The 26,792-nt window shown below is 42.7% G+C and overlaps 1 protein-coding gene across 3 annotated transcripts in view; it reads left to right on the top strand.

Moving 5' to 3' along the window:
• GNAL (G protein subunit alpha L) overlaps positions 1 to 26,792 on the top strand; it is a 340,721-nt gene that overhangs the window by 304,039 nt on the left and 9,890 nt on the right. For all 3 annotated transcript variants that reach the window (XM_048840218.2, XM_048840219.2, XM_048840220.2), the window contains exons 6-11: positions 5,616 to 5,670; positions 17,404 to 17,477; positions 18,727 to 18,785; positions 19,214 to 19,334; positions 21,817 to 21,947; positions 24,013 to 24,080. In XM_048840218.2, coding sequence (XP_048696175.1) covers positions 5,616 to 5,670; positions 17,404 to 17,477; positions 18,727 to 18,785; positions 19,214 to 19,334; positions 21,817 to 21,947; positions 24,013 to 24,080 — 508 coding nt within the window. The remainder of the gene's footprint in view (positions 1 to 5,615; positions 5,671 to 17,403; positions 17,478 to 18,726; positions 18,786 to 19,213; positions 19,335 to 21,816; positions 21,948 to 24,012; positions 24,081 to 26,792) is intronic.

The following is a 26,792-nucleotide window of genomic DNA, read 5'->3' on the forward strand; positions in this document are numbered from 1 at the left end:
GAACAATCTATATAGTGGGGGTGCTGAACCATTGAACCAAAATGCAAACCCCTGTATATGATGGAAACCACTTCAAGCCAGGGGGTGCGGCAGCACCTCCAGCACCCCTAGTTCCAGCACCTATGCATACTGATGCATAACTCCCCATGCATCCCTTGTGCTTGATGTTTCAGTAGCAGAAATCCATACACTCTCTCACCTTCAGGCTGCACTATTGTAACTCACTCTATCTGAGGTGAGACAAAAAGTTCATGAAGAAACTACAAGTAGGTACATAGCTCAGTAGCCCAATGCCTAAGTGAGATGAAATAAAGAGAACCTATCTGCAACCTACACCGCTGTTCTTAAACTCTATCCTGTGTTGCTGTTCTCTACCAAATCCAATTCAAGGTTCTGATGCAGATCTATAAAGCCTTACAATGGGTAAGACCGTACCACTGTGACAGCTACAATCGTCCAGTGCACTAGAAGTAACAAAGCACAAATATAAAATCGGGAGGGTCAGAGCCTTCTCAGCAGTAATTCTAGAGCCCTGTAGCACCTTCTTATTGGAGATAGGGAGTAGTCTTACCCTTGTTATCTTCCACTCATGTTGTAAGACTCTTCAATAAAGTATTCCCCCAAGAGGAGAGCTGGCAAGATGCTCTGAAGTAAAAGGGTTAAATCAATGAATGAGATTAGAGAATTACCTGACCCTCTGGACAGATCCCACTGTTTCCAACAGGCTATGGCCATTTGATCGTTTCCACGGTGAGAGAATGAGTCTATTACACCTGCCTATCAATAGAAGAATAACAGACTGTTTTAAATTGTGCACTTCTGACAAGTTAAGGGCTATTAAATTAAACCCAAGCATTCTGTATTAAAATCTAATTTCATTTACACTAAATTTTGCACTTTTTTTCTGTGGAAGCTCATGCTGTTAAACTAAAACGTATGTATATTCTGTCAGTGAAGAGGTTGCAGTATGAAACTCCTGTAGTGAGGGTCTGCCTGGGTACAGAAGGGCGTGTGGTTTAGTAAATGCTGCCCTCTACAGGCAGTCTCATCTGCTCTTAAAATTCATTGTATACATTCAAAGCTTTCCAGAAGACATTTGCCTTTTTTTCTCTCCCTTTGCTAAGGTATTGTGCTCACTTGCAACCACCTTCTCAGTCTCTCATGTGTGCGTGCGTGTGTGTATTAAAATAGATATCTGATACTTCTAGAGTACAAAAATGAAGTACTAGACGTGTTTATTCCCAATAGCACTCTTAGACAACATAGTAAAAACACGAATGTATAATTATCAATAACTATGTTTTAAATATTATATAAATAAATGCAAAATTTAGTAATATTCTCTGTCTCTCTGAGTTATTTTCTTCTGTGGTTGCTTAAACAGTTGGAACTGTAAAACTGTATTCTTTTTTAGCTACAGTAAGTGCTACAGGCTCCAGAATGGATTAAAAACAGATGCTGTTTTCCTGCCTCTGCCCAATTTGAAAGTCTGTTCATTGTTTTATTGATCCCCTTTACTGCATGGGAAACCACTGCACAACCCTATTGAGGATGGACTAGAATGCTCCAAGAGCACAAGGAAAATTTTAAAACTATATATTAGCAACACTTAAACACAAAACAAACAAAAAATCTTATCTATTTAAATATTACGCCATAAAGTGGGGTTTTTTAAATGATTAGTACATTGTCAATAGAATATTTTACCAAACTCCACTTTGATTATTGGGAAACGGAGTGGAGCGCAGTGCATGTTTGCTTGAAGCCTATCAGTGGGAACTTGTAGGATTAAGGAAACTAGGGCATTCCCCAAAAAAACACACTCTAATCTTGTGTCTTTGAGATCGTAGCAGGTGTAAAGGGCACGGACAGCCACACTGTGATCAAGCAGACATTTTATAATAAAGTTTTACCATCTCCAGAATCTTCTCTCATAGCAGCTACCCAAGAGAACTCAGTTTCAAGTTCTATAGGTAATTGAGATAGGTAATCTAATCATATAATGTCTGCCTGTGGCATGTATACAGGATTAATTGCCCTCCATAAGAGGGCTGAATGTGAGTCCCACAGTTATGACTCTCCTCTCTCTCCTAACAAAGAGTCTCCAAAGCCTTCACTGACCTATCAAAAGTATAAACAGTTACTGCTCTCCAGCTGCATTACTTGGAATGATCATAGATTTGTGATCCTCCTTTACCTCTGTAGACCTCAATAAATAGAGGCAATTCAGTTCTGAAGATCTGGAGGCCTAGAAATTCCAAAGGCGATGGAATTATTAGTTCTCCCTTTCAGTAGCTATCACCAAAGAATATCTGAGGAAACATTATTTTTCAGTGGTATAAAACTCCCATTTCTAGTTTTGTAAGATCTCAGGAAAACAGACTTTAAACTTGTTGAAGATGCAGAATTGAATATTGCTCTTCCTACACTTCAGAGCATTGTAATTTTGAGGAACGAAGAAAATGGTCGGTTCGGTGTTGATTTCCTGTTCTAAATTGCAGCTGTTTGAAACTAGGAGTTTGGAAAGTTAGGACAAGACCCTAGAAGATGTATTAGTGGGTAGAGTGCAAGTGAATCACTCAAAGTTACACAGTAAATGCAAAAAGAAAAGGAGTACTTGTGGCACCTTAGAGACTAACAAATTTATTTGAGCATAAGCTTTCGTGAGCTACAGCTCACTTCATCGAATGCAGTTTATTGCATCTCTTTGCAGTTTATCTTAGTCTTTCAATTCTAATAAGTGTCAAAATACACTTGCACAAATGTAGTATGGTTTTCATTTTTTATTTTATTCTTATGACTATGAATTTCCTTTTATTTTGTTTATTGTAGGATTATCCATATGGAATAATTGGCTGAATATTTCCCCTTGATAATTCACCTGGTTAGAAAGGGATTTTGATGTATGACTACCTACTGTTACTAAGTATTTGTTAATCCTTTTTTCAAAAATATTTGCCTGGCCGCTACAGTTGCTCAAATTGCCATGCTTTTTTAGAAGGAATAATACCTATTGATAGTTCCTATCTATGCAAGTCTGAAACCTGCACTTTTGTATTCACAGCTTGCATGATATAAAATTTAGAGATTGCTTGTCAAACTGTCAGCTGAGTTTCCTAGGAAACTCACTAAGGATATTTATAAAACTACAGATAGACATATTAATAGATAGAAAGAATAATGTCAGGCAATGATTATTTTTTTTATTTCTCCAGTCCATTTTAACATGCTTTAAGTCAACAATGAACTAACCCAGTTTACTTATAGAGGCTTGATGACCTTTTCATCAATCTTGCCCCCCTTCTGCATCCCAGTTTAAAAATAAATAAATAAAATTGCAGATTGTTCCATGTCAAGATACGTTAAAAATTGTGTTATAAAGTGCTAAGTGTACAGAAGAAACTAAATACTGTGTTATGCCAATTATAAATCAGAATTACTCATAAATTAAAAAATGGGTTTGTGAAGTTATAAATCTAATTGAACTGTGTACAGTGTGTTATAGTTTCATGACACACATGAAAGCCTACATGTTTCATTTCAATGCAGATTTACGTAGAACACTTATTGCAGGCTTGACAAAAATATTGAATGAATGTTTGTCAAGAATATGCACAAGTAGAGGATTTGTCAATTCTGTAGATACAAAAATACAGTAGAAATTCATTCTGTTTACTTAGCTTTACATATTATGTAGGTTGTACCTGTACAAAGAGGAAAAAATGATTATATCATCAACTTTTGCTGGTTTTCTATTGCATTTTCATTATTCAGATATTGCTGATAAAAGGATTAATAAGGTGGAGTGAATTCTCAACTTTTAAGCATATCAAATCTGAATTTTGCATCTTGTATCTTTACTATTCTATGATGTACACCTGAAAAATGTAAATTCCAACAAGAGGCAATGAATAGAAGTACTTGGGGGAATATAGAAATTAATGTTCTATGGAAAGCAATTTTAGAAAAAGAGATCAAGTTAATGTATTTAATGTTGTGATGGAAGGGGAGCCTGTGTGTTTAGTAAGATGATGTCAGCTCCATATCTCCTCATTTCTGAAATCCATTACGTGTACAAGTAGTGCATTTATTTGGTTGTCAAAGCTATAATCTAATATTGTGGTAATTAACCAAGTAGGTAATTTATATGCAGGTTATTCAAGAATTATTTTTCTCTCTGCAAAAATAATATTGGGTGTTTGTTTTGGGGGTTTTTTTACATTTGAGAAAACCATACAAATGTTCAGTTATAAAAAACGTAAACCATGGGAAATTTCTTAGTACTAAACTAAAAGGTTAATATACTGTGAAGACACTGAGATTATGCCAAACTCTAGTAGTAACAAATATTGACTTATTAGATACTAATGATATGATTGATGTTTGATAAAGTAAGATGATGATGATCACTGTACAATGCTGTATTTTTTTCAGTACAGATCACTGTAGCTAGTTTCACTAAAGCACAAACTATACTGCTGGGTTTTTGCCCAAAATATTTGATATTTTTAATGTACATATCATTTAAAAATAACCTCATGATCATGGAGTTCCCTGATGATTATATCTCAGTTATCTACAGTTATGGCAGTGGAAAACAAAAAAAAATTACTGCAAGTAATTTTTTATTATACACACAGGCACACACATGCACACACACACACACACATACACACACTGTATCTTTCATTCTCTTTAAATTTGTCTTCATGGCAAAGTACTGTACAAATAGGGTTTGGAAGGGTATTTTTGCAACCAGAAAGTGTGTGAAGCCATCTGTTTGAGTCACTCTGAAAGTCAAGAGTTCAACATGTTTTCGTATTCCCCACTGTAATTAAATAAATTCCACATGCATACCCTTAAAAATGAGAAAAATGGGGGGGAAACTTCCTAATTCAGGGAGAAATCTTGGTAACGATAACTTTATACCCTGAGGTGGATTCACTGTGAGAGCATGTGCACCAAAAAACAATCCAGAAATTCAAAACAGATTCTAAGTCATTCAGGCAATCCCTGAAAATGAGACATCTGGGCTCAAACAAGTAAACAAACAAACAAAAAATTCCAAAAAACCTGGGAAAGAGACCCACATTTTAATTAATCCCAGACACTTTAAAAAAAATTAATTTCCTTACTTATGTTATACTAACCCCTTACAGTAGATTATTAAAATTAATATTATTTTAAATGGGTTTTGTTTATAAAACAAAACAAACTCCTCTCCCCATTTTTTTAACCAAATCCTAAATTTTAGGTTTGAACAAATTGACAATGTTCTTGTGGCATAGATGCATTATCTCATATGAGGAAGTGTGGATTTAAACCAACATTTTAATGTAATGCAGTTTTATGAAATTCATATTTATTTTGATCCCATTTGCCTTGTTTGTGGGTATTGCCTGATGGTAAGTATAAAGCATAATATTGCAACACAGACTGGGTAAATGATGTGTTGCAGACAGAAAATATATACTTGATCAAAGTAAGTAAATTGTTAGGCCTTAACCTTGAACCCATCTTTTTATAAGTGCTGCAATCTAAAATTGAAAAGGTAACGGAGATTGTAGAGTTCACGATTTTCTAAGTGTGTTTTTTCTGTGTGTGTTTTATTCTAGCTTTCTGGAAAGAATTGACAGCGTCAGTATGGTTGACTATACACCCACAGACCAGGTGAGTGAAACTGAAGAGGTAGTGTGTGAACTAGGGTACATATTCTTGAAAGTTAATAATTTCTGTTGTAATATAATTTCCTTTGCGGGGAGAGACTAGAACCACATTTTACGTGAATTCTTTATGTAAACATTACTTTCATCACTGCTGATTTTGATGTTTCTTAGAAATATGGCAAACCACATAATTCTTGAATCCAGTGCAGTACTTCAGCCAGCTCTCTAAGGAGATAGTGAAATATTCCATTTCAAAATATGTTCAGAGAGTCCTTTCAGTGGAACCAACTAGATTAATACAATCAGTTCTGTTGTTGACTCCTATGATCCATCTGTTCTTCCTCCCTACTTCCCATTCTGTCTCCCCCAAACCACAGCATTCGGCACTAACTGAGAAATCCCGGGCTTTCCTGGGCAGGTCTCCATATGTAAAAGAAATGTTTAATTTCTACTGTGGTGGTGGCAAACAGGAGAGCGGTGACGCACTGGGGACTCTGCCTTCTGCATGTGGCAGAACCAGAGCTCTGTGGTAGCTACCTACACTAGAGTGTAGGAGGAAGCAGCTCTGGTGGAAGCATATCTAATGACTTTGCACTGCAGATCCACTAGGCCATAAACATGCTAGAAGGGGAAGGATTTCTATTTTTCTTCCCCTTTGCCTCCAACCAGCTCCTGTGTCCCATAGGTAATGCCTTCTAACTTTTATTTAAGCTTTGTTTGTGGGACTATAGGTCGGACTCTAGTTTCATGTTGGGACACAGATGCATCATATGGATTTATTATATCATTTATACCACTGGGAAACCAGAACAAATTTGTTGCTTATTCACTTGGAACTTGGGGTTAAAGAATATGTGTATGTGCATTTAAATTTTAAAACTTTATATTTCAGGATCAGTCTTCAGAGTGACCTTCCTTCCCTATAGCTACTGAAAGTTATGTTAGGCAGGCCGCTCATATTTTTAAATTGTTTCATTATATTTTGTTATGGCACCCAGAGGCCTTCTGGCACGGGTACCAAAAATTTGCCTGTCAATCACATACTCCTCTTGCCTATGCCTTGATGCTATGTCCATTCAGCCCTCCAATGATGTAGACTAAAGTATTTATATAGTTTTATTATTCGTATTATTGTAGCATCTACAGGTCCCAACTGATAGGAGGGGCCCCATTGAGATAGGTCTTACATACACATAGTAAAAGAGTGTCCTGCTTTGGAAAGCTCGCAGCTTAAATAGGCATATGTGGGAAGGGAGATAGAAAGTATTGTCTCATTTTACAGTTGGGTAACTGAGGCACAGAGAGATTAATGGACTTACCAAAGGTCACACAGGAAGTCTATGGCAGAGCGAGGAATGGAATCCAGGTCTCCTGTGGTTGAGGGCCTTAACCACAAGATTATCCAAATGCTCCAAGAGATATGCGGCAGTGCAAAGGAATTATAACTAAGGCTAAGATTTTGTCATGGTTATTTTTAGTAAAAGTCACGGACAGGTCACGGGCAATAAATAAAAATTCATGGAAGCCGTGACCTGTCTGTGGCTTTTGCTGCTGCGGCTCCATGGTTTCCCCTGCCACCGTGGTGATTGGGAGCTGTGGGGTTCCCCCTCGGCCCGCAGCAGCTGGAAGCTGCAGGGTGGCAATATTTCCCCAAAAGAAAACGGGACACCCCCAGCCACTCACCTGAGGTTCCCCCCTCCCCTCTGCACGAGGCTGTTTCCCGTTGCTGAAACCCTGAGGAGGCCCCCTCAGGAGTCTGTTACCTGTCGCTGGAACCTTGCAGGGGTCGCCCTGAGGCCTGTCACTGGAACCCTGCCAGGGCCCCGCTGGCTGCTAGTTCCAGAGTCATAGAATCATAGAATCATAGAATATAAGGGTTGGAAGGGACCCCAGAAGGTCATCTAGTCCAACCCCCTGCTCAAAGCAGGACCAATTCCCAGTTAAATCATCCCAGCCAGGGCTTTGTCAAGCCTGACCTTAAAAACCTCTAAGGAAGGAGATTCTACCACCTCCCTAGGTAACGCATTCCAGTGTTTCACCACCCTCATAGTGAAAAAGTTTTTCCTAATATCCAATCTAAACCTCCCCCACTGTAACTTGAGACCATTACTCCTCGTTCTGTCATCTGATACCATTGAGAACAGTCTAGAGCCATCCTCTTTGGAACCCCCTTTCAGGTAGTTGAAAACAGCTATCAAATCCCCCCTCATTCTTCTCTTCTGCAGGCTAAACAATCCCAGCTCCCTCAGCCTCTCCTCATAACTCATATGTTCCAGACCCCTAATCATTTTTGTTGCCCTTCGCTGGACTCTCTCCAATTTATCCACATCCTTCTTGAAGTGTGGGGCCCAAAACTGGACACAGTACTCCAGATGAGGCCTCACCAATGTCGAATAGAGGGGAACGATCACGTCCCTCGATCTGCTCGCTATGCCCCTACTTATACATCCCAAAATGCCATTGGCCTTCTTGGCAACAAGGGCACACTGCTGACTCATATCCAGCTTCTCGTCCACTGTCACCCCTAGGACCTTTTCCGCAGAACTGCTGCCTAGCCATTCGGTCCCTAGTCTGTAGCTGTGCATTGGGTTCTTCCGTCCTAAGTGCAGGACCCTGCACTTATCCTTATTGAACCTCATCAGATTTCTTTTGGCCCAATCCTCCAATTTGTCTAGGTCCCTCTGTATCCTATCCCTCCCCTCCAGCGTATCTACCACTCCTCCCAGTTTAGTATCATCCGCAAATTTGCTGAGAGTGCAATCCACACCATCCTCCAGATCATTTATGAAGATATTGAACAAAACCGGCCCCAGGACCGACCCTTGGGGCACACCACTTGATACCGGCTGCCAACTAGACATGGAGCCATTGATCACTACCCGTTGAGCCCGACAATCTAGCCAGCTTTCTACCCACCTTGTAGTGCATTCATCCAGCCCATACTTCCTTAACTTGCTGACAAGAATACTGTGGGAGTCCCGCAGCCCCTGGGGCTGAAGCAGAGAATGTCAGGGGAGGTCTCTGGAAATCACGGATTTTGTGACTTCCATGACCTCCATGACATAAACAGAGCCTTAATTATAACTATAGTGTTTGTAAACAATATTCACAAGGCAAAAGTCATACAGCAGAATGAATACAAATTAGAAATGGAATATGCAAACAACAGGTTTGTCAAGGTTCCTCCCCCACTCTGAACTCTAGGGTACAGATATGGGGACCTGCATGAAAAACCTCCTAAGCTTATCTTTACCAGCTTAGGTCAAAACTTCCCCAAGGTACAAAATATTCCACCCGTTGTCCTTGGACTGGCCGCTACCACCACCAAACTAATACTGGTTACTGGGGAAGAGCTGTTTGGACGCGTCCTTCCCCCCAAAATACTTCCCAAAACCTTGCACCCCACTTCCTGGACAAGGTTTGGTAAAAAGCCTCACCAATTTGCCTAGATGACTACAGACCCAGCCCCTTGGATCTTAAGAACAATGAACAATCCTCCCAACACTTGCACCCCCCCTTTCCTGGGAAATGTTGGATAAAAAGCCTCCCCAATTTGCATAGGTGACCACAGACCCAAATCCTTGGATCTGAGAACAATGAAAAAGCATTCAGTTTTTTACAAGAAGACTTTTAATAAAAAATAGAAATAAAGAAATCCCCCCTGTAAAATCAGGATGGTAGATATCTTACAGGGTAATTAGATTCAAAAACATAGAGAACCCCTCTAGGCAAAACCTTAAGTTACAAAAAAGATACACAGACAGAAATAGTTATTCTATTCAGCACAATTCTTTTCTCAGCCATTTAAAGAAATCATAATCTAACACATACCTAGCTAGATTACTTACTAAAAGTTCTAAGATTCCATTCCTGGTCTATCCCCGGCAAAGACCCAGCATACAGACAGACACAGACCCTTTGTTTCTCTCCCTCCTCCCAGCTTTTGAAAGTATCTTCTCTCCTCATTGGTCATTTTGGTCAGGTGCCAGCGAGGTTACCTTTAGCTTCTTAACCCTTTACAGGTGAGAGGAGCTTTCCCCTGGCCAGGAGGGATTTCAAAGGGGTTTACCCTTCCCTTTATATTTATGACAAGGTTACTAAACCTATCTGAGAAGATGATGACTTTGCAGCTGGAAGGTGGTTTCAGAGCAGGTTAGCCTTCATAAGACTTAAAGACTCATTCCTAGAATCATGACCTGACTTCTGCCTCAAGCTTCCTCGTGCAACTGGGAAGAAATAGGCAAAGAGGGAGCCTCACTCTTTGGTTTCACCATCTCCTTAGGCCCATTCGTTCCTCTAGAGCCTTTCTGCACACTATGCTGTCATTCTTGATGCCTTTATTATAGCTGGAGTTGGTAGGGACTCCTATGTTTAGGTTGCCTAATGCTTGCTAGTATATAAAGTAGAAAGTTATGTTCCGGGGTTTTTTTTTATTTGAGCGGTTCTCACACCTCCATTGTTTGCGGAAGGCCTTTGATATTTGGAAGGGAGAAAGGCTTTCTTTGGGCAAGACAAGTGTCTTTATCCCCTGAAATTTCACTCAGGTTTTTCTGAGAGATAATTTATAAAAATCATCATTTCTCTTCTATTACTTGCATTCCTCAGGAAAATGTTGGCAGCTGCTCTACTGGGAAGTGTCTGATAACTAGGGCTGCGAGTCTGTCACGGAGGTCACAGAAGACATGGATTCCGTGACCTCTGTGACTTCTGCAGTGGCCGGTGTTGGCTCAGGGGCTGCCTTGAGGGGTTGGCGGGTGCGGGGGGGGGGCTCCACAGCACCCACTGGCATAGCCCTGAAGCTCTTAGGTGGAGGAAGGGCCGGGGGCTGGGTCCGCATGCTGCCCATGCCCGTAGGCTGCACCCCCTGCAGTTCATGGCCAATGGGAGCGGCGCAACTGGTGCTTGTGGTGGGAGCAGCACGTGGAGCATTCTGGCCCCTCCGCCACCTAGCAGCTGCAGGGACATGCGGAGCCGGTTAGGGAACCCCTGTCAGCCCCACCAACACCCCCATACCCCCAGCACCATCGGGGTCCCAGGCCACATGCTGCTGCCTGGACACCTCCCCCAGCATCCATGGTGCCCCCAGACTGCCCCCCCGCCCCCGAGCAGGTTAGTTAGGGGTATATAGTAAAAGTCACTGACAGGTCACAGGCTGTGAATTTTTTTGTTTACTGCCCGTGGCTGTCCATGACTTTTACTAAAAATACCCATGACTAAAACATAGCCTTACTGATAACTACTCAGAGCACCTGTAGTGGTGGCTGTTGGAGGGGAGAGAAAGAGACCAGGTTGGGCTCCCCTCTCCAGACTCAGTACACAGCCCCAGTCGCCCATTTCCCTCCCCTCTCCAGCTTGTAGAAGTACAAGTGGGCTTGAAGCTCTCTTAACTCATAAGGTGATGGGGAGTGAGAGAGCTGGGCCAGGCTTGCTCCAACCAGTCCCTGGCCACAGCAACTCATGCCATCTTCCTAGGGCAGCACATGGGACAGGAGTTCTCCCGACTCCTAGGCAGGAAGAAGAGAAGGAGAGAGAGGTAGACCAGGCTTCTTCCCACCTCTGAGAAAACCGCCATCTTCTGCTGCCAGCTACTGTAGTTAGTTCTGTAGCTCAAGTCATAGCAGTCTGAGCTGCAGTATTGGAAGGTTCAGGGTTCAAACCCTGATGATAAGGATAAGGTTGTACAGTTCTTCTTCGAGTGCTGTCCCTGGGGTTTCTCACTTCAGGTCATGGTGCATCCCAGTGCCGTTGATTGAAGATTTTTGGTAACAGTGCCTGGTTGGGCCGCACGTGCACAGCAGATGTATCACGGTCGTTGGAGTCTCAGGCAGCACGCACGTGACCCGCGCCCCTCAGTTCCTTCTCAACTGTCCTCAGCTGAAGATGGAGCTCGGAACTGTGCGACATCTTCTCCTCTTCATATAGTTAAATAGATAGAAATACCTGTTAGATATTCCCAGTTCTAGTATAGTTAGTTAGATAGTTGTTAGCAGCAAAAAAAAAAAAAAATTAAAAAACTCATTTCAGTTCTCCCCCTTGTTCGTGTCTCCCTCAGGGACACAAACTTTCCTTAAAAATGCCAGGCTCCCCTGGCTTCAAGAGATGTGGCTCTTGTCATGAAGCAATGTCAAGGTCTGATAGGCACTCTCAGTGCATGAGGTGCCTTGGTGAAGCACACATACCGTCTAAGTGCATTCACTGGAACAACCTCAAGGCAAGAACCTGTTGTGACTGGGATCTCCATCTTAAGATGATTCTTATGGAGCAGTCGCTCCAACCAAGATCTGACAAGGATGACCAAAAGTCCACCATAACCACTGGCACCTCAGCAATTCTTAACCCAAAAGGACATTACTGTGGCATCCATGTCACAATCTCCTCTCCTTGGCACCGACCGCTCACCAATTATTACTCTCCCACAGCACCATCGATGTTCAGCAACAGCGCAAATGAGGAGCAGGACAAAGGAGTCTTCTCCCCACACTACTCCCCCATACTTCATAGAAGGGGAACTGGGGGCTCACTAAAACCAAAGGACTATCACAGGCAACCACCTTACCCATGGTATGGACAGTCTTGGATGTGCCCTCCCATGGGTTTTCCCAGGCAGTGGCCTCTGTGGGACCCATGGACAGCATACAAGGCCCACTACACACAAACCTCTTCACCACCAAGAGGAGAATTATGCTCTCCACTGACATCTCTGCTATCTACAACATTGGTCATCTCTTCTGAGGCCACCAAAGAACTACAGGAGGAAACAGGTACCAAGGACGTGCCCGCATATAACTCCTCCTCTTCCCCCCGACGAGGCCATCTGCCGCCTCCTCCAACGCTGGCAGACGATTTCAAGCAATTCCAGGAATTGTTTAAAAGAATAGGTATTAGCCAGGACATTCCCCTAGAGGAGGTCCAGGAGAACCAGCACAAGTTGCTGAAGATACTACAGCCATCCTCTACTGCAAATATCGCCATCCCCATAAATGAGGCGATTCTAGAGACGGCGGAGACAGTATGGCAGACACCAGCCACTGCTTTCCTCCCCACTCTCCCCCGACGTGCAAAAGGGCAGACAGGAAATATTACGTGTCTGCAAAAGGCATGGATTTTCTTTTTTCCTACCTGCAACCAAATTCTCTTGTGGTGGAAGCTGCAAATTATAGGGACAAACAAACACAACACAGGTCAACACCACAGGATAAAGACCACAAACGCTGGACCTTTTGGGCCCCAAGGTATACACCCCTTCCACCTTGCAATTTCGTATTGCCAATTACAGCGCTCTCCTGGCAAAATATGATCACAATAATTATGCCAAACTCTTCGAATTTACCACTGACCTCCCTGAGGACAAGAAGGCACAACTCAAGACCATACTTGTTGAAGGACAGCTGGTCTCAAGAACTGTCTTACAAGCAGCCCTGGACATGGCCAATAAAGCCGCCCGTACCACTGCCATGGCTATCGTCATGTGTAGAGCTTCCTGGTTCTCGTCCTTGGATGTACCAGGGAACTGCAATTGAAGATAAAGGATCTACCTTTTGACAAGGACAACTATTCTCTGCCAAAACAGATGAAGTTCTCCACACTATGAAGGACTCACATGCGACCTTACGCACGCTCGGCATATACACCCTGCCTCAGAAGAGGAAGAGATACCAGCCCTACCAGTTCATCCATATACCTGCCCTCAACCCAGACCATATGACGTGGGCAAACAAAGGAACAGACCACCTTGGTGCCGGCAGGCACAACCACAGCAATCAGCACCTCAACCCACTGGAAACAAACCGCAGTTTTGAAGGTTTGGTCGCGGGTTTGAATGACCTCCCCATGACACCAGTGCCTATCTGCCCATTTGGCCACCGCCTGCGACATTTTTACCAGGCATGGGAGCACATCGCTCAAGACCACTGGGTCTTAGAAATAGTGCAATTCCATCCCCTTTACTTCTTGCTCCACTACCCTCCTGCCTCCCTGTCCCTCTTCAGGGACCCCTCTCATGAGCAGTTTCTAAGGCTGGAGGTAGATCATCTCCAGCTGGGTGCCGTGGAACCAGTACTGACACAATACAGTGGGAAGGGTTTTTTTCACACTACTTCCTGACCCAGAAGAAAAGTGGGGGATGGCGCCCGATACTAGACCTCAGAAAACTCAACAAATTTGCATGCTCCCAAAAATCCAAGATGGTCACCTTAGGCACAATAATCCCAGCGCTGGAGCAAGGGGACTGGTTTTCAGCCCTCAACCGACAAGACGCATACTTTCACATCACTATACACCCAGCTCACAGACGATACCTCCAATTCATGGTGGGACACAATCATTTGCAATACAGAGTGCTCCCATTCAGACTGTCCACCACATTGAGAGTCTTCTCCAAAATCCTTGCAGTAGTTGCGGCATATCAATGCAAACAAGGGATCATATTTTTCCCATACCTGGACGATTGTCTCCTCAAAGGATGCATGTTCACAGAGACAGAAACAAGCACGCAACTCACCATCCATCTCTTCCAAAAACTAGGACTTCAACTGAATGTGCAGAAGTCAACATTAGTACCCACACAGCAGTTAGACTTCATTGGGGCACACCTTGACTCAGTTCAAGCCAGAGCTTTTCACCCCATACCAGATATCTGGCTATAAAACATCTGGTAGACAACGTCTCCATATGCCTGCAAATTGAGGCAAGGACCTGCTTACAACTATTAGGACACATGGCCGCCACCACATTCATGGTAAAGCATGCCAGACTACATATGCAGTTTCTCCAAGTCTGGCTGAGTTCGGTGTACAAATCCACCAAATATAGCCTGAAAAAGCTTGTTACACCACCTCCCAAGGTCCTAGAATCCCTACAGCGGTGGACCAAACCAGAAAACCTGTGTGCGGGTATTCCCTTCCAACAAACACCACCGTCAATCATGATCACAACAGATGCCTCCCTCCTGGTCTGGGGGGCACAACAGGATCACCACACAAGGCAGGTGGTCACCACCAGAGACATGCCTACACATAAACTTACTGGAACTCAGAGCGGTGAGAAAGCCTGCCTTCATTTCCTGCCTCTAATAAGAAATGAATCAATAAGAGTGATGACAGATAATGTAGCGTGCATGTTTTACATCAACAGACAAGGGGAGACTCGTTCTCATTCCCTCTGCACTGAGGCCATGAGGCACCACATCGACATCTCAGCTTCCTACCTCCCGGGATGTCAAAATACCACGTCCAGCACATTAAGCAGACACTTTTCTCAGGAGCACGAGTGGGAATTGAACCATATGGTCTTACAGCAGTTCTTCTACCAATGGGGATTCCCCTCTGACGGCCTATTCACCACAGCACAAAACCACAAAAACCCACTGTTCTGTTCCATGGTGGGACTCAGTTCCTGATCTCTGGGGGATGCTTTCCGACTCAGTAGGGCCAATACAGTTATGTATGCATTCCCCCCCATACCTCTGATACACAGAGTCCTACGCAAAATTAGGGACAAAAAGGCCAGGATCATCATGATTGCTCCAGCGTGGCCTAGACAGACCTAGTACCCTTAGCTTCTGCATGTCAGTTTGTCCTCCACAGATCCTCCCGATGAGGCCAGACCTCCTGTCACAGGCCAACGGCCACATCATCCATGCGCAACCGGAGAAGCTCCATCTGAAGGTGTGGCTGCTGCATGGTTCCACTTACATGAGTTAACCTGTTCAGAACAAGTCAAACACGTGTTACTGAACAGCAGACATGAATCCACGCACAAGACCTACTTACAAAAATGGAAAAGCTTTTCCACATGGAGACTTGACAAACACCTCACTCCCTGCACTATGCCCTTACCCATTGTGCTAGACTATTTTCTAGAGCTCAAGAACTCAGGCCTATCCCTAAGCTCTATCAGAGTCCATCTCGAGGCAGTTAACGCCTTCCATGACAAGATTGATGGGTTCTTGACATTTATACATCTAATCATGAAACGCTTCTTAGTTGGGCTCCTGAACCTTTACCCCAAAGTACACTCTCCCACATCCACATGGGATCTGAATCTAGTCCTCAAGGGACTCATGATACCCACGTTTGAGCCACTTGTCACCTGCTCCTTACAACACATGTCAATGAAGGTGGCATTCTTAGTGGCCATCACATCCGCTAGATAAGGTCACACTTCGACCCCATCCAAAATTCCCCCCCAAAGTAGCATCTACCTTCCATATCAACCAACCTATTCATCTCCCTACATTCTACCCTAAACCACACAAAACCTCACAAGAGGCTTCATTGCACACCGTGGATGTTAGGAGGGCTATAACCTTCTACTTAAACAGAACAAAACCTTTTCATAAATCCCCAAGACTGTTCATTTCAACAACAGAATGATCCGAAGGTGCTGCTATATCCAAACAATGCCTTTCCAACTGGATATCCAATTGCATCTGTCTGTGTTATCAAACACACAACATACAACTCCCTACTGGGATTAGATCCCATTCTATTGGGGCCATGGCAACATTTATGGTATCCCTAGACAACGTACCCATTGTGGAAATTTGCAAAACCACCACATGGGCATCAGAGCATACCTTTGCTAACCACTATGCCATCACTCAAGACTCTAGGGCAAATGCCATACTAGGCCTCACAGTCCTCTCTACTACTACAATGCACATAACTCCAAAGTCCCCCCGACCATAATGGGTACTGCTCTACATTCACCTGAAGTGGAGCACCCACAGGGACAACACTCGAAGAAGAGAAGGTTACTCACCTTGTGCAGTAACTGAGGTTCTTTGAGATGTGGGTCCCTGGGGGTACTCCACTACCTACCCTTCTCCCCTCCACTTTGGAGGGCACTACGAGGACTCTACGGTAGAGAAGGAACCAAGGGGTGCAGGCCGTGCGCACGCTGACCAAGACTCCAACGGCCGCAAGACAGCTGCTGCACACATGCGGCCTGACCAGGCACTGCTACCAAAAATCTCCGATCAACAGTGCCAGAACACACCATCACCTGAAGTGGAACACCCATAGGGACCCACATCTCGAAGAACTTCAGTTACTGCGCAAGGTGAGTTAACTTCTCTTGCACACAGTAGAATTTTAAAGTATTTTTCCTTTAAAAAAAAAACCCTAGGAAATTATGTTAAAAACTATGTTAAGAATATTATTTATGTTTTAAAGTTAAGTAGTACTCAAAAGATAGGAAATGCCAGGTTTGCAGCTGTGCATATAACCTTAATTCTGCTCCTTTGTTAATTATGATACAATCTTTAATCACATTATCACATACTATTTTTCCCTAGGACTCATCTCATTCAGGGCATAAGGGGGCAGAATTAAGGTTGCATAAGCAACTGTAAATCTGGCATTCCCTAACTTGTGAGTGCTTGACTTTGCAACCTAACATTTTAAACTTATTTTTATATAATTTAAAATTAATTATCCATTTCACATGTGCAACTTTATACAATCATCAGTAACAGACTTCAGTACGTGTTTAGTGGACGAAAACATCCGACATCCCCCTGCTTCTACAAAATCAAGATTGTGGGCAGATCTAGTTATGTTATTTTATTTGCATACTGATGATGTGAATTTGCAGGTAAATGCTTATAAACAAGACAGATTTTACTTAGATGAAAATCCTTGTTGTTTATTTTAATTAAAAGGAGTATTCCATGCTTTTCAAATCAAAATAAGGGGGTAAAAATGTCATTCATCTGTGTCTATTTTCTTATTTCCAGGATCTATTAAGATGCAGAGTTTTGACATCAGGGATTTTTGAAACAAGATTTCAAGTAGATAAAGTAAATTTTCAGTAAGTGTATTAGCAACAATTTATGGTTATTGTACTTATTTTGAACCACTTGATTCAGATGTCCCTACCTCACACCTTTTATATTATAGCTATTGTAGGTCTTCCAACTTCTTTGTCTTTATAGGACGTAATGTAATTGGCTTTTACTCAAACGGAAAAGAGAGCTTAAAACTGTAGTAGTGTCCCCTAGTATCTCTCTATCTTAGGGTGTATCTGTGGTGGATGTTGCTTATTATTTCATTTCATGTTTATGTAACCTTGTCAATTTGCACAGTACTTTCTTTACTTTCTTTGGAGTTGATGCAGACTTCATTGGGAATATTTGCATCAGTAAGGGTTTGAAGAATTGGGCCCAAAGAAATAAGTTTGTTCTTGTTCTGAACAGCTGTAATCTATGGATTTTGAGGTTTTATATCAGTGGAGGGCAACCTGCGGCCCATCAGGATAATCTGATTGCGGGCCACGAGACATTTTGCTGACTTTGATCGTCCGGAGGCACAGCCCCCCGCAGCTCCCAGTGGCCACGATTCGCTGTTGCCAGTCAGTGGGAGCTGCGAGAAGCAGCAGGCGATGTGCTGGCTGCCGCTTCCTGCAGCTCCCATTGGCCGGGAATGGCGAACCGCGGCCACTGGGAGCTGCGGGGGGCCGTGCCTCCGGACGATCAACGTCAGCAAAATGTCTCGTGGCCGGCAATCAGATTACCCTGATGGGCCGCATGTGCCCCACGGGCCGCAGGTTGCCCACCACTGGTTAATATTGTTTCCCTATTAAAACACACATAATTTTTTTTCATACGCATCATCAGACTGCTTGTAGTTATTATTTTTCACCAAAATATTTTATCAGTATTGTGCCTCTGAATTGTAACATCTCCACCAAGTTTTGGAAATATTCTGAAACTTGTGTCTGTTAGAGCATGGTAGGTGCAAACATTTTGACGCCAAACCTATAAAAGGGTCTCTCACAAAACCTCATCCACATATAGTTTCAAAGGCTTAAAAATCTATTTCTCCTGCAGAGAAAAGTGTGTTTCTGTAGAAATTCAGTGGAATTCTCCCAACAGGGCAGGGGAGATGGAATTGTTACATCTGCATGACAGGGTAACGCAATTTCAGGAGCTCTCTTCCCCTTCAGGCCGTATTTCTTTGCTATTGCCCTTGGGTCTGTCAGACTGAACCCTAACCCTGCATGCTTCGTGTGATTTTCCTAGTGCACACAAATGATATAACACCCTATGGCTTTTTAACAGCATGTTTGATGTAGGTGGCCAGAGAGACGAAAGAAGAAAATGGATCCAATGTTTTAATGGTAAGTCTGCACCACATTTTAATCTTGAATCTATTCTCTGCTGGGAGAGTTTCTGTACTGTTCTTTAAATTTTGTTTTACACTAAATTTAAATAAGCTGGTCCCTTTTTTCAAAAAACCATCTGTGTATTTTGTATTATTTTAGCAGTTCACTACCTCTTCTCCTCTTAAGTTTCCCTCACCAAATGAGGTGTTTAAAGCGAAACAGTCTCATCTGAACATAGATTAAAACTGCACATCACCATGTGACATTAATAAAGGAACCCAACATCACATATCATTTCTTCCAACATAAATTAGAGTACACACTGCAGACGGAGTTGTGTGGCGCCCTTGTGAGGCTGCATTAAAATATTACAATGCTGAGCTTGTTTGGGGTAAATGAAACATTCTGTTCTCTTTATTTTTTCTTCTGTGTGTTCCACCAAGATGTCACTGCTATAATCTTTGTTGTGGCCTGTAGCAGCTACAACATGGTAATAAGGGAAGACAATAACACAAACAGACTACGGGAATCCCTGGATCTCTTCAAAAGCATCTGGAACAATAGGTAAAAATAAATCTCTTTCTGGAGCATTAATGTAGTCAATAACAACAAAATTAGTATTTAGCACTTACATTTTTCTATACATTGTTCAAGCATTAATTACTTAAACATTAGCTAATAATTTAAAAGGCTCAGTCAAGTACTTTTTCTATGTGTTATTATTAACATCTCTGTAGCAACTTACAGAAATTTCAAATAAAATACCTTTCCTTACTGATTGAAAAGCACTTTGCCACTTTAAGTTGCCAATGAATATGTACTTAAGTGCATACAGTGATAACTCACTAATGAGAAGCCCCCATTGCTAAGTATTTAGATTTTTTTTTGTTTAGAAAATGTCAAGACAGGACCAGAATGTTCCCTGGTAACCAATCTTGAAGCACCACCAACTGCACTAACCCCTCCGCAACACCATCTATGGCCCTGGCGCGGGGCTGTTGCACTTACAGTACGTTGCTGCTGCACAGACAAGGCTACATCAGTTTCTCAGTATTCTAATAGGATCATAAAATTGAACAAGAAGCCGACAGGCCAGATGGTCCACCAGAACTTACAGATTCAGGCAGGGAGTGAGAAGGGCTTTGGAAAGGTCAGCAGCCACCACTTCTGTATTCCTGTAGTGTTAAGCTAAGGAAGTGAGTGAAACCCAGTTCTGCCATCGCTATGTTTGAGTGGGGAAGATCAGGATGTTCTCATATTTCAGCTCCATCTCCCCCTCAGGTGGGAGCAGATACACTGAGGATGTCCGTTCATCACAGCAGTATGGTAGCAGTAGCAGCAACCAACTTCATGCACGTTCACGGCACAAGTCTCAATACCACAAGAGCATACAGGCAGCGGCTCTTCAAAGAGTCGTCTCCTGAAAACAAGTCCAGTGGGACTGCACCCAGTTATAAGCAAGTAGCCCTGTTTAAGAACTTTAGCCACTGTTTGGGTCAGGGTTAGTGCATGACATGGGGCTTCATGATAGGTCCAGCTGACAGCATGATGTCACATTTCTTGTTCCCATCCCTAATACAGCCACAGAATCTTGCAGGGCATCATTTCAGGCAACTCCAAAATCTGGAGGGAGAGTAGTATATGAAATTTGGAGTTTGCCATTTACCAAGGTGTGAAGTTATAAGGTTGTATTGTATGATAAGTGTATAATTAGATATTTTAACAGCTACCACAGTTTCTGTATCTAATCTAATTGTAACATTCTTTTAGATTACACTGGTGTTGCAGTCTCTGCAAATGACAGACATGGTATCTAGCCAGCAATCTGAATAGGTTTCTAATTGATAAGTAAAAATGAAATGCAACGTAAGATCATGAGAAATTACAAGACTTGATCTATCTATCTTTATGCTCCCGGGTGTGAGGAAATTGTCAGACTAGGTCAGGAAGAATTTTTAGCACAAATCCGAGTGGTGTGTGTCACAATAATAGTCTCGTGCATTATTGTGGCAGAATGGGGTTTACTTCTCCTGACTCATCAGGTACCATATAGGCCACTGTCAGAAGTAGGATTCTGGTTTGGATGATCAGTTGGTCAGTTCAGATACAGCAATTTGTATGAAAAATGTACAAGATGGATAAATAACCTCCAATATTTCTCTATTACTTTAGTAGAATATTTCTCTATAGCTTTACTGTGACGTTTTTAGAAAATGTTAACACTCTGGTGCCTAGGGTTAGTGATTTGGTAGCAGAGGGTTAATCTATAAAATCTATATTTTAAACTTGTTCCCTTTGTTGTGGAAAACGAGTCACACCATCTGTTTGGTTCAAACAGTCTGAGGTCCTTTTATTTTAGTACAAGCATGCAGGGAGAAGGACACAGAGATGGCCACATGCAGGTGCCACCCTCCTCTCTCTCTGTCCTGCCCCTATAATACCAGTCTTGTATAGTTTTTTTACATTCAAGTCAAATGATACATTTCCTTAATTTTTTTTTATCACTCAGGCATTGTTAATAAAGCCTTATAAGGAGCCAAAGTAAACAGTTTCATAACTGGGGGTGGGCGTTGCATATAATGAACAGCTAGGGCCTTGAGCTAGGCTAGAGGTTGGCCTAGTTCGTTATCTGGGTCAAAATACCACGGCCCAGCATATGCAAATGCTCTTAGCTTAAGCGAAGTCTTACAGGATGCTGGCCTATAGGCCTCTTGCATTACTGCTCTTGCCTATGCTGCATATAGTGCATAGATCTTGTCACAGAGTGGGATGGGGTCAGGTTCAACAGCAAGGTTAACAGCAATTTCCCCCACACCTTCATAAGCATCTAATATGTTTTAAATGCTATTAATATATTAACCAGTATGGATGTGAATTCAAGATAACTGAAATATTCGTTTTGCTTGGTTGTTTTTCTATTAAACTTGATGAAAAGAGCCTCACAGACCACACAAAATAGGAATAGGCCATTAAAGATTTCCTTTATGAAATGATTGTCCAATGGATATGTTAGAGTTGGCATCAACATCTAGTTTATTCTTCACAGGTGGTTACGGACCATTTCTATCATTTTGTTCTTGAATAAACAGGATATGCTAGCTGAAAAGGTCTTGGCAGGGAAATCAAAAATTGAAGATTACTTTCCTGAATATGTGCGTTACACTGTACCTGATGATGGTAAGATTTCGTAACTGTTGGGATTAAAATAGCAGGCATGATCCTTGTTCTCACAAGTACTACAAAGCCGCAGATTCTTTCAATCAAAATGATGATACACCACTGTGAAAAGATAGGACACATGCATATACGTACACAAAGGGAAAACTTAACTTGGGAAAGGTCTCTGCCCTATTTTATTTGTAAGCATCTGATCAGGTATCTTAGTTAGGTACAAAATTATGGTAGGATGGAATGAAGCAAATCATACCAAGCTTGTTTCTTCACTTCATTGCTTATTTCAAGATAAAGTGAATTCTGTACCCAAAACAAATAGAGTTGACATGATCTGGAGGATTGAATTTCCTGTACTGAACAAGAACATTAAAAATTTGACCAATATGGCCCCAATTCAGCAAGATACTTAAGCACATAAGTAGTTCCATTGAGTCAGTGGAGACTCCTCCCATGCATAGTTAAGCATGTGCTTAAGTACCCTGTTAACTTGGGGATGAAAAAACACCTTATGAACTACTTAATTTGCTATATTGCGGAAATTGCAGATCCCGCAATATTAAGCTTCCACTGCAGTTTTTATTTTAATTAGCTTACTTTGCACAGTTCACAGTGTTGCATACTGAGAGATTTGAGATTTGCAACGCACACTTTTTCCCCCATTAGCACAGTAGAACTCCATTTATCCATGCTGACAGTGGCAAGGCTCTGACTGTCAGCCCCAGGCAGCGGAGCTCTGGTTGTCATCCCCGAGGGCGGGAGGGCAGGCTCCTGCTGTCAGCCACACACATTAATGTCTCTAATACAGTTGTAGCAAAATGTCTGGTTATCAAAAAAATTAGCAGTCATAACATAATACTTAAGTGTTTATATTGTTCTACCACTTTTTTCTTAAACAAATAGGTCTTATCTGGGTTTTCCAAATTACCACAATTAATTAAGGTCCATTATTACTTTTCTATCATTTTCCATGTCTTGTCCACATCTCGGCCACAATTATTTGACAATCAGTCTGCAATTCAAGTAGGGCCTGACTTATATAATTAATGGTCTTCAACATCAAAACTTTGTCAACAGATATGAAAGCAACAGAATGTTTAACTACTGAATTGCTATTTTCACATTTCAGTGTTTTCCTGTTACTAATTGCTAGGGGTTGTTAAAAAAATGTATTTTATATTGAAATAGTTTCTAATTATAAATAGCTCCTCGTGTGAAAAATATTTACATTGTTTTTAAAAAAGAGAACAAATTTACTTCTAAAGGTAAAATCTTATTATTTGTAAAGCCAAAGTACTGAATGTAGTAGCTTCATGGTGTTACACACTTAAGAGGCGTTTTTCAAATCAGCATATGGTACCCAGTTAAACCCAAACGCTGATCCATGTGAATAAAGTGATCAATGTGAGTAAGCATTTGCAGATTCTACAATCAGTTCCAGTGGTTTGTATGACCAATGTCACTGCTGTAAGCAATGTTCCCAATTTAACCAAGGAGCTGTTGCCCATAAAAAGCTGAAAAATAGAAGTTTGTTTATTTAAGATGGTTTAAAACAGTGGTTCTCAAACTTTAGCAACCTGAGACCCCCACTTTGATTTAAAAAAATTTGCGGGCCCCTAAACCCCCCGCTTAGTCCCAGGCCCTGCCCCACTCCACCTCTTCCCCCAAGGTCCCATCCCCGCTCCACCCCTGCCCCTCCTCTTCCATACCTCTTTCTGCTCCCTTCCCCAAGTGCACCCTGCTTCTCCCCCTCCCTCCCAGCACCTCCTGCATGCCACAGAACAGCTGTTCCCTGGTGTGCGGGAGGTGCTGGGAGGGTGGGGGAAGGAGTTGATCAGCAGGGCCCATGCACCAACCGGAGTGCCCTTGGGGACTGGATCCCAGTATGAGAAATACTAGTTTAAAATATTCTTTCATTTTGGAAGAACCAATTGTGAGTGTATTGTAGGTATATTGTTTTTTAATTCCTCTAGCAAAGGACTCTCTCTTATTTATTCCATCTCTTATTAAATATGCAAAATAACTCTCATTTTTTTCATTTATCTGATATAATTTATTTTTAATTAAACAGCAACGCCAGATGCTGGAGAAGATCCCAAAGTCACAAGAGCCAAGTTCTTTATCCGGGATGAGTTTTTAGTGAGTAATTTTAAAAACCTGTATCTAGTGGTATCATGGAGGTTACTCTCATCAAATACACTTGACAATATGGTCACACTTTACAAAAAGAGGGTGGGAAAAAATGCTTAGCTCTTTCATAGCTTTTTTCAGCCATACATTTCACAGCACTGAAAAAAAGTGAAGCATTCTTAGCCCCATTTTATAAATGGTGAAACTAAGGCACAAAGATGCCAAGTGACGCATCGTGAGTCAATGGAAGAGCCAGGAATAGTCTCCTGAAACCCAGTCTGGTACTTAGTCTACTGTGGACCCAGACTGCCTTCCTCTTTCCTTTTGTTCTCCATTGTGCACATGGCCACAGTAATATGGACCACTTCCACTTCTAATTTACATGATTTTTTTTGGTGGATTTATTTATCTATAAAAGCTTATTCTTGTTGCATGGCAGATTTCATTCACGTCTCTGTGCTGGCTGCGTGGCCTGTTTGGAGTTCAAAATCCGTTACTGGGGTCAACTCGTACGCTTAGCAACAGGTTTGTTATAGATAGGGCCCTACCAAATTCACACCCGTGAAATCTGGTCTTTTGTGTGCTTTTACCCTATTCTATACAGAATTACAGGGGGAGACCAGCATTTCTCAAATTGGGGATCCTGACCCAAAAGGGAGTTTCAGGGCGGGGGTCACAAGGTTATTTTAGGGGGGTTGTGGTATTGCCACACTTACTTTTGTGCTGATTTCAGAGCTTGGCAGCCAGAGAGCGGTAGCTGTTGGCCAGGCGCCTAACTCTGATGGCAGCTCCCCACCATACCCTTTACTTCTGCACTGCTGCCTTCAGAGTGGCAGCTGCTGACTCAGGGCCCAGCTGTGCAGGCAGCAGCGCAGAAATAAGGGTGGCAGTACCATACCAGGCCATCCTTCCTTCTGCGCTGCTGCTGGTGGTGGCTCTGCCTTCAGAGCTGGGCTCCCGGCCAGCAGCCGCCGCTCTCCAGCTGCCCAGCTCTGAAGGCAGCCCTAGTAGCGCAGCAGCAGCCGTGCAGAAGTAAGGGCAGCAGTACCGCAAACCCCCCTACAATAACCTCGTGATCTCCCCACAACTCCTTTTTGGGTCAGGACCCCACGATTACAATACTGTGAAGGTTCAGATTTAAAAACTGAAATAATTAAATTTACGGTTTTTAAAATCCTGTGACCAAAAATTGACCAAAATGGACCGTGAATTTGATAGGGCCCTAGTTATAGACCTGTCCGAATCCACCTAGTGGACAGTCAACAGTCTGTTGTAATAGGACCAAACCTTTGGATCCCACATGCTTCCAAGCCAGCTGGGTCTGGGCAGCAGCAGGTGACTCATTTCTAACTCTGGGCCTCCAAGGCACCTACCTCCCAGGTGCAGACCTCCCATCTGGGCCCCTTTCCTTGGGATGTGGGACCCACAGTCCAGCTGTCCTAGGCCCCTGAAACCAGTTCTCTGGGTTCCCCAGTCAAATATGCATGCTTCCCCACCAAAGTCCCCTCCAGGGGCACTCTGGATTATAGTTTAACTCTTTGGGGACACCTGGCAGGTAAAGTGAGGAACACAGGCTTGCACAGGTGTTTCAAAATACACAGTAACTTTTACTCTCAAAGCACACGAGTTACAGATCTGGGGATAAAACAACACCTAAACATTCTCTCTCCTGAATCACTTCTAGTGAGTGTTAAGGTCCAGCCCCTGTGTCAGGCGGGTAGGCCCCTCATGCAGTTCTTCTGTTTCCTTAGTTTTCAGAGTAACAGCCGTGTTAGTCTATATGTGCAAAAAGAAAAGGAGGACTTGTGCCACCTTAGAGACTAACCAATTTATTTGAGCATAAGCTTTCATGAGCTACAGCTCACTTCATCGGATGCATTCAGTGGAAAATACAGTGGGGAGATTTATAAACACAGAGAACATGAAACAATGGGTGTTACCATACACACTGTAACGAGAGTGATCAGGTAAGGTGAGCTATTATCAGCAGGAGAGCGGGGGGTGGGGGAGAACCTTTTATAGTGATAATCGAGGTGGGCCATTTCCAGCAGTTGACAAGAACGTCTGAGGAACGGGGAGGGGGTTGGGGGGGGTGGGAATGAACATGGGGAAATAGTTTTACTTTATGTAATGACCCATCCACTCCCAGTCTTTATTCAAGCCTAAATTAATTGTATCCAGTTTGCAAATTAATTCCAATTCAGCAGTCTCTCGTTGGAGCCTGTTTTTGAAGTTTTTTTGTTGAAGAATTGCCACTTTTAGGTCTGTAATCGAGTGACCAAAGAGATTGAAGTGTTCTCCCACAGGTTTTTGAATGTTATAATTCTTGACATCTGATTTGTGTCCATTTATTCTTTTACATAGAGATTGTCCAGTTTGGTCAATGTACATGGCAGAGGGGCATTGCTGGCACATGATGGCATATATCACATTGGTAGATGTGCAGGTGAACGAGCCTCTGATAGTGTGGCTGATGTGATTAGGCCCTATGATGGTGTCTCCTGAATAGATATGTGGACACAGTTGGCAACGGGCTTTGTTGCAAGGATAGGTTCCTGGGTTAGTGGTTCTGTTGTGTGGTGTGTGGTTGCTGGTGAGTATTTGCTTCAGGTTGGCGGGCTGTCTGTCAGCAAGGACTGGCCTGTCTCCCAAGATCTGTGAGAGTGATGGGTCGTCCTTCAGGATGTTCAGCTGGTGAGAGAGATTCATAAATTCCAAGGC

The sequence above is a fragment of the Caretta caretta genome, chromosome 2 (genome assembly GCF_965140235.1).
Source record: "Caretta caretta isolate rCarCar2 chromosome 2, rCarCar1.hap1, whole genome shotgun sequence".
NCBI classification, from domain to species: Eukaryota; Metazoa; Chordata; order Testudines; family Cheloniidae; genus Caretta; species Caretta caretta.